General features: G+C 36.6%; 1 protein-coding gene across 3 annotated transcripts; it reads right to left on the bottom strand.

Annotated features, from left to right (window-relative positions):
- Nucleotides 1-9,598: 9,598 nt before the first annotated feature.
- On the bottom strand, nucleotides 9,599-11,179 carry LOC127789609 (uncharacterized). 3 transcript variants are annotated; one of them, XM_052318544.1, is made up of 3 exons: nucleotides 10,271-11,179; nucleotides 10,071-10,183; nucleotides 9,599-9,985 (listed from the first exon to the last, which is right to left on the bottom strand). In XM_052318544.1, the coding sequence occupies exon 1, from the start codon at nucleotides 11,070-11,072 to the stop codon at nucleotides 10,464-10,466; it is 609 nt and encodes a 202-aa protein (XP_052174504.1). In that variant the 5' UTR covers nucleotides 11,073-11,179; the 3' UTR covers nucleotides 9,599-9,985; nucleotides 10,071-10,183; nucleotides 10,271-10,463. The 3 variants fall into 3 exon arrangements, with proteins under 3 accessions (XP_052174504.1, XP_052174503.1, XP_052174502.1); XM_052318543.1 differs by having other exon boundaries at nucleotides 10,071-10,164; XM_052318542.1 differs by having other exon boundaries at nucleotides 10,071-11,179.
- Between the last annotated feature and the right edge of the window lie 1,732 nt (nucleotides 11,180-12,911).

The raw sequence follows: 12,911 nt of genomic DNA, 5'->3' as shown, positions 1-12,911 counted from the left end.
AACATCATATTTATTTAAAGGAGCATCAAAATCCATTTTTCCTTATTTTTTCATAATTTTCTCTATTTTTTCCTAGTTTTCACCTCGATAATTCCAAATAAATACTTGCTTAACTAGTTTCTCAAATCTTTCTCCACAACAATTCATAATATGCTAAGAACTTCAAAAGAAAATTTCAGAACTTACCCTGATGCTTCATTTGCACATAAAACGAGGCTAATCATTGCGAAAATCGAGAAACTAGAAATGCGAACACCAAAACGTTTTGCGCAAACACGTAGATCTTATTTTTCTCGAGTTTTCAAGAATTTTCCAATCACTCACTCTCCCCCATGCTCCGCGTGTGAAAAAGAGAGTAAGACTGGCTCGTGAACTTCATGCGTAGGTCATCTTCTTCGACGTCGGTACACCGGCGATGCTAGATTCCGATGCCATCTTCTTCTATACCTTCAGTCGATTAGCATGGCACCAAGAATGGCTTGAAACAAACCCCGAAAGACCACCAAACGACCAGCCAAAGCTTCGTCCAGGGCGCCCGCTCATTTTTCGGCGATGCTTCGAAACAATTTCAAACGTGCTCCAAAATGCACCAAATTCTCCAGATTTTATCCTTGATCCCTCGAGAACAAAAGCCCTCTATCCCTTCCCTTCGATTCACTCCCAAACATGAGTAATTTGTGTGCCAAGTCTCGACCAAAAACCTAGCTATTAATAGGAAAAATTCAGCCATTTTTCAACCAATCAAAGGCCAAGGCTTGGCCCTAAAACCTCCTCACGCCGTATACAACCTCCCCTAAGCCCTACCTCAGCCGTTCCATTGCCAAAAATGGCTCCGCGTGCAGTGGCAATGTGGTGGCCGTTTTTTGCAGGTTTCACATTACCTTTTGCTTTATTACACTTTGGCCCCCTATTTAATTTCCAACCTCAATTTACCCTTTTTCCTTGAGGCCCTGATCTATAATACTACCATTAAAACCCACAAGTTTTGTACTTTTCATTTCATTCTCAAAATTTCTGAAAAACTATCTTTTCGACCTCCCTCAGGAAAAATTAGCAAATTACACTTTAGCCCGATTGATCGTTTTGACCCCTAAGTCCTCTCATTTCAACTTGAAATCACTCAAGGGTTGTTCTACATATAAAATATTGGTCCTCAAAACACTCCATTGACATTTTGAAAGTTTCCTACGTCGATTCAATTTTTCATCCTGATCCACAATTATACTAAAAACCGTTCCTGATCCAATTTCTTTTGACACCTAAAATCATGCCTTGATTCACCTGTCAGTACTATTCCATTTTCCTTACTTATCTAGGGTTTGGGGTACTCCCTTCAATCAATTCAGTCACTTAAAACTGTGATAGTGTACCCTATAGCCTCATCTTTCGATAATTCCACTTATACCCTTCGTGAAATGTCATTTATAACCTCAAGAATTTTCCTGGGTATTACACCTTACTTGAAGGACATTACCACAAGGATGAAATCCTCTAACCACCACCAAAATAAGGAGGAAATCTAGCATAAGAGGAAAGAAAGGATGTTGAATCAGCTACCAACTTGCATACAAACCTCCTTGAAGCTTGATCCCATTTCAAAAACAACAAAGACAGCTCGAAATATTTTTTGGGTCATTTCTGTAATTTGCAAAACATCCTGGGGGCGTTTTGTAAATTATAAAAATGGTTGAAAACGTGTTTTTGGCAATTGATAATAAGCTGCCTAATGTAAAATATATTATATATCGCACATACATGTATAATCGGATGGCAACAAAATGAGAAGAGAAGAACAAGTTGCCTAATGCACTCCATCTCCTTCCACTATCTCCCTTAATTTATATATATATTTGTATGCGAGATGGCCGAGAGAGAGAGAGAGATTAATCGAGAAGAAGAGATTGTTGCGTGTTTTGGACAAACAGAACAAATGAGGAAGAAGACAGAAGGCATTGGAAATCACACAAATGAGAGAAGGGTTGCTGCTTTTACCTTTTTCATATTAATAATATATTTTATATATATATATATAGATATAATGCATCAATAGCAAATAGGGAGACCATTTCTCCCCCAATTTTAATTTCACTTTACAGTATAATGATGCGCCTGCACAGCACATCTCCTCAATTGCCTTTTCTTCTTTTCAATAATATATGTATAACAATTATACACAAAATATTATATAAAAATTAATTACACATTGAGACCATTTCTCATAATAGTAGTTGTACATATATTACCAAAATAGAATTGTGCATTAACTTTAACATGTTGTATTTTTACTTAAAATCTCCTAAATAACTATTTTTTATAATTTTCCATATTAGAACTTATATTTAAAAAAACTCTTATATTTTTTTAATTTACACTTTACCCCACATTTCTGTTTCATACTCTTTTAGAAAAATATCGTTTCTCTATGTCTGTTTTGTATTGGAAACACTTCCCATTTCCATTTCCATGCAACCTAGGTATTGCAAAGGGCTCCCAAGCTGAGATGGCATCCTTATGAGGGAAAATTGTGGAATTACTCACAAAAAAATGGCTTTTTGCCTAATTCCCATAGACGCTGCCAAATTATTATTGCTTGATTATAATAATTGAATTTATGTGTCTTAAGGAATAGCTCGGGAAGAGTCCATGACCAAAGCCTCAAGTTCTGGGGCACCATAGGATGAAAAATAGGTGTCAGGTTCAATCCACTGTCCGGGAGAGATAAGATGCCGGGGGTTTCCATCAAAGTCTTCGAGGAACTCATTTCCTAGAGAGTCTTTGGGGGGCTGGTCTCTAGATGAGACCAGAGTATCTTTAGGGAACTAGATATAATAGTATTCTACATCACAAAGATGGTTATAAGGAACGTGGGGATCTTCCCCACGTAGGCTCTCCAATGCCTAAGTTACATAGAGATGTATTAAAGCAGAAAATGTATGCATGCATGTATGCTATAAGCTCTGGATAGGTATCTCCCAAAGAGTTATGTGAGGTCCAAGATATGAGTCTTTGGGTCCCAAGTCTTAGTGTATGTGAGTCTGAGAGTTTGAGTCTTTGGGATAAGAGGCATCAATTGATCCAAAAAGGTTCTTTTATTGTGGAATATGCTAGTATTTATAGAGATTTGGTGGTAGGACCCATGTTACATGTGGTTATGAAGATAAGAGTCTTCAAACTCTCCAGGAAGATGCATCAAATGAGGCTGGAGGGCCTGGAGGTATCTTCAAGTTCCAAGTCCCTTGATGAGTATCCTTGGAGTGAATCCGAAGACTCTTCGGAGTCACCAAATGGCTTGAGCTCGGGAGACTTTGGATGAGTCTTAGGCCTTAAAGATACGAATGTTGAATAAATCTCAGAGACTCTTCGAAGGCTCCGGGAAACTCATGCTCCAAATGACTCTTCAAGGTCATCCGAGTCTTCAAACTACTTATAATATTTTGGGGATTTGTGGCTTAGATTTTCCTAGGGCACCCCACAATAATATATATAGATATAATCTTGATGTTTTAGTGTCAAACATCAAGATCTTAAGTAAATGATCATACACTTATGAAATGGTTCTTGAGTTTTGACTCATAGAGCTTAATTTAACTGCTTGAAACTTAGTATCAAATTTTTAAAGTTCTCAATGAACTGAAATTTTAGTAAAGAACACTTAAAGAACTTAACATTTGGATGTTTGTTGCTTAGAAAACAAAATCATTCAAGTATTTGATAAATTTAGAAGTTGTCAAGCCATTGAGATTTTATCTCATTAGGATATCAATAGAGTGAAAATTGAGCTTTAAATCAATTCACTCAAGCTTAAATGTATTAGAGTATTAGTTATGTGTATCCTTCATGTATTTCTCAAAGTTTCCTATATTGATAATAGAATACTTCAAAGCTTATAAGATGTTAATTTTAGATATTCTCTGTCTCAATAAAATGGCAAATTACTTGACTTATGTGTGTTTCGTGTTTGCATATTTGATAAGGTAAATATGAATGAATAAGTTATTTGGATAGTTGTATTTTTGTGAAATATGTTATGTTTTGTGCTAAAGTAGAATGATCTTTCTTTAATCAAGAAAGGAATATTTTCAGTTAAGTAGCAAGTATTGTTGTCAACTTATTATCTTTTGAAATTTAATAAATTTCATATTATTAGAGTATTTCTTCTATTTGCTCTAATAGAGCTTTCTAGCAATCAAGTAGATGAAAGTCATCTAGTCTGTAGGCTTTGAATGATTATCGACTAAGACTTGTGTTTCAGTCAAACGGTTTGTGCTAAACAAAGAGTGATTCTCTATATTCATTTTAGCAATTGAATGTTAGGTTTAGTTCTCCTAAGCATTAGCATGGTATTGAGAAATGCTTGATTGTTCATTTCATCTAAAGTCAAAAACCTTAGTTATCATTGATATATCTATTTGAGATAGAACATGACTTTCTTTAAGCATTGGATATGTTTGGATCAAGTATATAAGTCAATAATTCAAGTGGTTAAAATTTTATAATGATTAATAGCATTACATTTGAGAATTCAATGTCTCACTTGAGTGAGAATCTTTGAACAAAATGTTTTTATATTAGGATCATCAATCAAGTGAGAAAGTGTATCAATAGAGTGAAAAGCAACAAACAAAAAGGTACTCTCTCTATTTGAAAATGTTTTCAAGTGAGAAAGTTTTTCACTCAATTGGTGATGTTGTATTCGAGTGATCAATGCTTCATTCGAGTGAGAATTTTTAATTTTGTGTTTGAAGCATCAATTGAATGATAAGTTTATCCAATCAAATCGAGTGATAAAAATGTCCAATAAAGTGGAAATGCTTTGCCAATCGAGTGGAAGAAAGGCCTACTTGAGTTGATTTCAAGTTGGCAGAAATTGTTCTCTGTTTCTGCAAGACTATTCGAGTGGATTTAGCTTCCAATCGAATGGCAGCTATGCTGATATGAATCCAATAGAGTGCATCTTTTTGCCAATTGATTATTTTCAAATCCAGTCAAGTAACACCAAAATTCACTCAAATGAAAAGTATGCTAAAGCTGAAAAAAACTAGCCACTGCAAGTGCATTTAATACATAGTTTTAATCGTTAAGGCTTTTAAATTGCTCTAAATTTTCTTTCATTCTTTTATCTTCATTTTTGAATATTCTAATGATTATTTTGAGAGCAAGAAAGTTGTTTCTGTAGGAATTCAAATATTTTTATTCTCATGATTGTAAGACTAACGACTATGAAAGAAAAAGTATAAAAGGGAGAAGAAGTTGAGGAAAAGTATGATGATCAAATATTTCCAACTTTTGTCCTAAGCCAGAGAAGCCCTTCGAGCTTTCATTTTAAAGTGACTATAAAAACAAAGAGAGAGATCCTAAACTTCTATAATCTTTGTGAAATTGGGAGAAACATTATTTCTTTTTATTGTGAGCCTGTACTATAAGTTTCTCTTGTACTCTTTGAACTTTGATTTCTTGTAAGCTTCAAAGGTTACACCTGATCCTTGTAAAAGGCAAAAGTTACCCCTGATCCTTATAAAAGGCAGTGATTACACCTGATCCTTTAAAAAGTAGTGGTTTTAGTTGAGTCTTGAAAAATCATTATAAAGTGGTTATAGCTTATCCAAGTTGAAAAGCTACTTAGTGTATTGGTTAAAATCCTTGGTGAGGAGTTAAGGAAGTGGAGTAGGCTAGTTAACCCAAACCACTGTAAAATTTTGTGTGTGTTGCTCTGTTTATTTCATTTTTCATTTCAGCACTTTCATCTTACTTCTTGTAGCTTGATTCTAATTTTTTAAAGGTTGTAAAATTTACAAGTTGTGATGCCTCAGCCCCACTACCAGGTGCCACCATAACTCGAGATTACGCCACAGCCTATCCCGAAGGTCAGCTATGCCTTACCAACATTAAGAAGTAAAATAATTAGAGCACCCTGGGTGAGGTCTAGGCTTCACCACCTTCATTTGAAGAAAACCCGAGAGCCACTCGAGTCTCATAACTGACCAGGCCTTAGGACTAAAACCAATTAGCTGTAATTTAAAATTAATTCCTAACCATCACATGCAAACTTTCATTATCTTAAGCCTCAACTGTCACCCTCAAATTTAATACAAAACAGTTGATTTACATTAACCACAAGCACACACTTGACCTAAACTCATTCAGGATTTGACACCCTCGTCGACCGGCGGGTGGTTAACAAGCACCGCTTTTCCCTTACTGGATCCCAAGTCATCTGTGTGGTTAGTGGGGGAAAAGGGGGATGAGTCCTAAAACTCAATAAATGTAATATGTAATGTAGTAAATTAATATTCATGACAAACATAAATAAATGTGAAATGAATCATGCATGCAGGCTTGTCCAGTGCACTCTAATACGGATTTTAGTGGCCCCTAATGGTTCCTTCTAGGACCCCATCTTGAGACTCACACGATCAGAAATCCACAACCCCATGCTTAGATACTCCCTCGACATCACATGTAAATCATGACAAATAATTTACACACAAAACATATTAAACCCTTACTAGAATTTATTAATCGCCTACCCCGTTAAATCGTCAAATGCGTTGCAATTGTGTCCCAAAATTCTCTTAACAAATTAATTAAATAATATAAGGCTGCAGAGTTAATTAAACGCAATCATTATCACATGTTTTTTGTATTTTATTTACTTAATCTTGTTTGCCAAAATTGCTATTTCCTTTGCTGTTGTTCGCCCGAAATTTCAACAGTGTTTCCTTAATTTTTTTCACTATTTTTACACCTTACCTACTCCTATTTATAAGTAATTGGAGGGCTAAATTGGGTGGCCGAATTAGCCTTTGAAAATGGTTAAATTTGGCTAAAAATTTGCAAAATTTGAAGCAACTTGGTAGCCAAGGCAAGGGGAGCTCCCAGCGCGGGCCATATGGTGCCACCAAATGGCCACGCATGGCTGGAAAAAATTCCAGCCATTTCCCTTGAACGCATTAGGTCTCAATCCCGCGTCCAAAGGCTTAGTCCCTCGCACGCGTGACACCCGCTCTAGTTGTTTCCCTCAACCATATATTTGCACGTTTCAATTTTAAAGTGATCGTGCCCCCATTTTCTAAAATCACACTTAAACCCCTAAATTCCTCAAACTTTCAATTACTCTCCAAGTCCAAAAATACCTTAACAACACTAATTCCCAATAAATCATAAATAAATTACCTTACATACATAAATTAATTATCATTAGTTTTTCCCAAAATGGGGATGTTACACAAGCCTTCTATATATATATATCTATATATCAACATTTATAGTCAACAACAACTTTAAGTTTTATTTTCAGTATTAAGCTTTGTAGTTTTAACTATGATTTCAAAGTCGTAAAATCCTAATCTTGCTCAAATGTTATTTATAACATTAATCTTCAAATTTGCAAAAGTTTATTCTATTCATCAATAATCATATTTCTACTCTTCAAAGTTTCAAAGTGTTCAAAATGGTTTGTGTTTAAATATTTGATAAATCCAAATAGTTTTTAAAACACTCAATTCACCCTCCCTTTATTAGGTGTATATTATTTCTTATAAAGAGGGGGGGAAAATTGAATCCTCACAAGATTTGTCGCCGGGAAACTAGACATATTACCTAGAGTGATTACTATTTCTTCAAGAGTAGCACGCCTCATTGTTTGCTTTATTCTCACCATCAAGGGTCATAGAAAAATTTTCTAAGTGAAAAACTTACCAAGGAATCTAAGGTCTTCAAGAGACTAAGTGGCACGCGAGAAAGTCTTCTAGGGTACACCAAAAGGGTCTTTCAGGGAACACCAAAAAGTCTTCTAAGGTACACCAGGAGAGTCTTTTGAGGTCCACACAAGAGTTCTTCGCCAAAAAATGCTAGTATGAGGGTTAATAGAGTCCTTAAAAAGAGGCTAAAGAGTGTTGAAAAAACGTTTTGAGATTTTTGCACTCTATAAAAGAGTGAATCGAAAAAGACTAAGGCTCCCTTATATAAAGAAAACCCTTGAAGACGAAGGGCTAAAAGTTACTAGGCTCAATCCTGTCCATTCAAGAAGAAGGTCTTTGAGAAACTACAATCGTTAGATCATCAGGAAAGAGAAGCAAAATCTATGTAACGATTTTGACCCTAAGCAATTACCCCTCACGAAAGCCAAATGAAGACAAACAAGTTCATGACTACTCTTTCTTTTAGGAGATCTTAAGGAAAGAATGGGGAGTTATTAATATATACTAAGGTTAAGGCCCATTAACAATGTCCAAAAGACCCAAAGGGTTAACCCAGTAACAAAAGGGCACAAGACCCAAAAGGAAAGAAAGTCTTGCACAAAGAGCTTTGGTAGACCTTTTCACAATCTTCAAGGGATATTCTTAGAAAGACAAAATGTAAAATACCTCCATAGAATAGGGCTAACGTCTTCAAGAGTCCTCATGAGTCTCTCAGAGATCAATAAGCACTTCTTATGACAAAGACATGCAAATTTACCTCTATAATTTTCTCTAATAATTGTGTAAAAGACTATATCTAGCAAGTTCAATGTCAATTCCACAAAACTAGAAACTATCATAACTAACCCCTCAACTCAATAATAAATAACTAAACCCTTATTTCTAAAGTAAGTCACTTCAACCTTATTAAGAGGTTTACAATTTTATTTAAAAATTTAACTTTAGCATCAAAGTATTTGCACAAATAATACCCTATGCTATTTAATTGTCTTTTTACATAATCTTTAGAACTGGATAGAGATGGCAAATGGGACGGGTGGCCCATGGGCCGGCCTGATCCAATACTGTAGCAGACAGATAGGGTCGTCCAGCCCAGCAAAATACGGGTGTGCCGGGCCAGCAATATGTGGCTCGTAGCCCGGCCCGACCCACCAAAATGGCCCGTGGGCTGACCCATCAACTAACCCACTAAAATGGCCTGGTCCAGCCTGACCCATCAAAAAATAAAAAAAAATATTTAAAAAATTATATTTATAATTAGTTATTATAAACATATTTAAAAAAATAATTTTACAGTAAACATAATTTTACAAACATAAAAATTATAAGTAAACATTATGTTTGTAAAATTATAAGTAAATATTATATTTGTAAAATTATGTTTACAGGAAACATAAAAAAATTATGTGTAAGTAAATATTATATTTTAGAAAATACTTGTTGCATTTGAGAAAAAAATTAAGAAATTATATTAAAAATAAATGGTCGAGCCGGCCAGCAAGCACACGAGCCGATCCAGCAGGCCCTGGTCTGGCCCGTCTTGGCTCATTTATTAAGGGCCAGAGGGCTGTGCCGGGCCCCAATTTCTATTATCCCAACCCGACATGTCTCTCTCGCGAGCCAAATTTAGCCCAACCCACCAAATGAATAGGCCAAGCGAGCTATGGGCCAGCCTGGTCTGCCCATTTCTCATTGAAAAACAAATTTCTCCAACAATAAAATACATTATTATATTTAATCAAAAACAATACTATAATTTAAAAAATATACATTTTTCTAAACTTTCCATAGATGCTCTGATTGTTTGAAACAAACTTTCAAAAATTAAATGCTCAGATTATTTTAAAACATAAAATGTTAAAATATTTTTAATTATAAAATTAATTAAAAATATTAAATAGCCATAAACATGTTACTTTTTTTATAAAAAAGTCAAAAATAAAATTTCCTTGTAAAAAAAGGACACCATCTCACTAATATTTCAGCCTAGCCTTCAAACCGGCAGGCCGACAATGGGGAAATTGCTATCTAATGTTTCCAACAACTACACCTTTCTTCTCCGGCGCCGGCCAACCCGATCAGGACCAAAGAAGCTATGCAATCAAAAACTGTCTTCCTCTAAGATGTACCAATCTCTTGTATTTTAGTGAATTAAAATTAAAATTTCATTTTGCATTTCCGGTCCAGTAATAGCTCTTAAATCCTCCGCCGTCCAAACGTAACCTAAAAAAGGCACAATTTGCGAATCCGAAATTGCATGTTTCCAAGAACTCCATGGCCGTGACCTGCAACAGTAGGAGCCCAAAGAGCCAAGTTAATTCAAATCTAAACAGAACTATTTGCAACGACATAAAGAGAGAAAGCGCAAACCTCAGACTGGTCAATTTTCTCAGAAACCAAACAAAAGATTCCATAGAACGAACGATGAACAGTGAGAAACCATCAATCCCCAAACCATGTATCTCTGCAAGGACACAACACGCCTAGTACGGATCACTCTTTCCCATTTTGAAAACCAAAATAAAAAAAAATTATTAAAAAATTCCAAAATTCTCGGATTTTCTTCTTACGATCTCAGTAGAATGTTGGTTCGATTTTCGATCTCTTGCTTTTGATTCTAGATTCTCTAAGAGACTTTTGTTAAACAAACGATCGGTTCTCTCTCAATTAGGGATCCAAATTAGGAAACAAAAATGGAATGGAATTCATCCGACTGTACACGACGACTCTTGTAAAATCCTCTCCGGCAGCCATTCACTGTTGTTACAAGTCTTCGGCTCTGGACATGATCGAGAGGCGGCTCGGCCTCCGCTGGAAATCGCCTCTCCGCCTCTGCTGATGCGACGACGGCCGAATCAACGCCGCCAGAGCTCTCTTCACCAAGTCGCCCTCCACCGTCCCGATCCTCACCAGCGAGTTCGTCATCGCCGAGCGCCGCGCGTTCAGCCGGTACGACGCCGCCTGACGCTGGTGCGGCGCCTGGTGGTGCCGGCCACTGGCGTTCTTGTGCAAACTACACCGGAACGAGCCGGGGTGCGTCGTCGGCGAGCACATGCACGTCTTCTTCTGCCCGGCCGGCAGCGCCTTGCGGTTGCTCTGGCTCTGGTTCACGGCCGATATCGAACGGCTCGGAGACGTCGGCCGATCAATCGAGAACCGGACGGACGGCGAGGACGATCCGGATCCGCGCAAGTTGACCCGAGTCGGGGACGCGGGTCGGGTCAGCAACCCGGTAGATCGAGCCGAAAAGCTGGAGAGAGACGAAGCGAAAGCCGACGAGGAAGACGAGATTGACGACGAGCAGAAGCGTCCTGAAGGAGAGGTCGATCTCTTTAAGCTTCCGTTCGATCTGGCTCTCGGCGACCCCTCCATAGTCGAACCAAGAGAGAGAGAGAGGGGAAGAAAAACAGAGAAATTTTTTTAGTAATTTTAAAAAAGTGCCGATTGGCTAGCCAAATCGTCAAACCTAGCCAAACTCAAGCAGGGTATATATAGGAGGTTGAAGAACAGGGCAGGATCGTTATTAGCCTTTTCTGGAACGGGTGTTTCTGGCATTTCGCTTGATTAACATGGCAAACCGGCCGTTAGTTGGGGTTCAAAAGCTATGGGCTGTCGGACGGGGACACTTATCTCACGCGCTTTTCTATCCGTATCTCACGCGTGGAGCGTTTCGGGCCGAAACGGTAATAAATTTGATCCTACTCTGAGGTGACTGAGGGGGAGTGATTGAAAAGTCTCTTTTACCCTTTTGCAGGAAACAATTATTTTCACTGCGTGATCCCTGTCACGCGCTGTGGAGCGAGTGAGATTGAAAAGGCCAATGTAAAAAACAAGGCGCCGAATTTAGCGGGCATCTGCGAGTAGTTCTTTTGAGGCGAATAAGAAGAAACCAGCACGCAGCCGGCACGCAGATTCTAACGTTGCCAGTTGGTTGGGAAAACTACGCATACATACGCCCGTTTGTTTCATTTCATGGTTTGGTGTCAGAATATTATGGGCGGGGTTGATTTGGCTTAGGTGTGTTTAAATTACGTAACTGCCCTCCTCCTCTTCCCCATATTCCAAATCCGTGGCATGGTTCGTGAACAGCGAATAATTCATATCTGGCAATTGGCATGGCCACTAATATTTTTATGTAAATGCTTTCAATTGCAGTTAGCTGCATAGCCTGCCATCCTTCTCCTGTCCCGTTGATTTCTAATTCAATGAATGCTTCCCATGTTACACTGTCTATGCCATATTAACCTATTTATGTCAGCTTTTAATATCCAATTCAACGGATTCTCATATTTTAAATTATGAAATAAAACATTACTCTTTTTTATAACTTATTTTTAGTTATCATTCGACCTTTTGGTAAGTAATTAAAATTTATATTATTATTGCATAGAATGATTTCAAATGTTCAAAGTTTACATGTGTGATTCATGTGTATACAAACTATATATACTCCAAATACTTAGGTTAGACTAAGTCTTGTCAATTACATAGACCATGTCAAAATAACTCATCTTTACATGTCCCACCCCACCTATCAATAATTTTTCTACCGTTCGAATACAATAATAAATTTATGAAGTGAAAACATTATCGCTAAGTTGCTCAAAATTGTCATCGATCCAAGATCTTTGTCTTGAGAGCTAATGTTACTCGAGATTGTGGTCAACTCAATATCTTTGTTCTGATATTTAATGTCGTCCTGAAACTTTCATCTCAAAACTTGATATCGTTCTGAGAGCTTCATCCCAAGATTTGATGGTGCCCAAGACTAAAAAAGAGAAAACAATCAAAGGGTGTGAGAAAGATCTCGTGGAAACATTTCAATGTTTAAATCAGATATCAAAAATGCTGAAAATTGTAGAGTAGAATTTTCACTAATATTAGAGATATACTTTTTTTGAAATAAATATCTGCTTATTTATAGAAGATAACTAGTTATTCACTCGTGCAATGCACGGAAAATAAATTCACAAACGGAGACATAAAAAATATATAAATTTTCAATAAATATTGGAAACATCTCAATTTAGTTTTATTAAATTGTAAATATCATAAGAAATAAAATTTATAATAAGATTAAATATTATAAATTTTTAAAAACTTCTTTAAATACAACGTTTGTGGTTGAGTTTGTTTGTTCTCATTTCTTATCACATATTAGTATCTTTAAACCATTCCAACTTGTAATTCTTGATACAATTATGTATAATT

This window comes from Diospyros lotus, chromosome 14 (assembly GCF_014633365.1).
Source record: "Diospyros lotus cultivar Yz01 chromosome 14, ASM1463336v1, whole genome shotgun sequence".
In the NCBI taxonomy this organism is placed as follows: domain Eukaryota; kingdom Viridiplantae; phylum Streptophyta; class Magnoliopsida; order Ericales; family Ebenaceae; genus Diospyros; species Diospyros lotus.
Note: the sequence above shows the minus strand (reverse complement) of the source record. Positions and strands in the feature narration are given on the sequence as shown.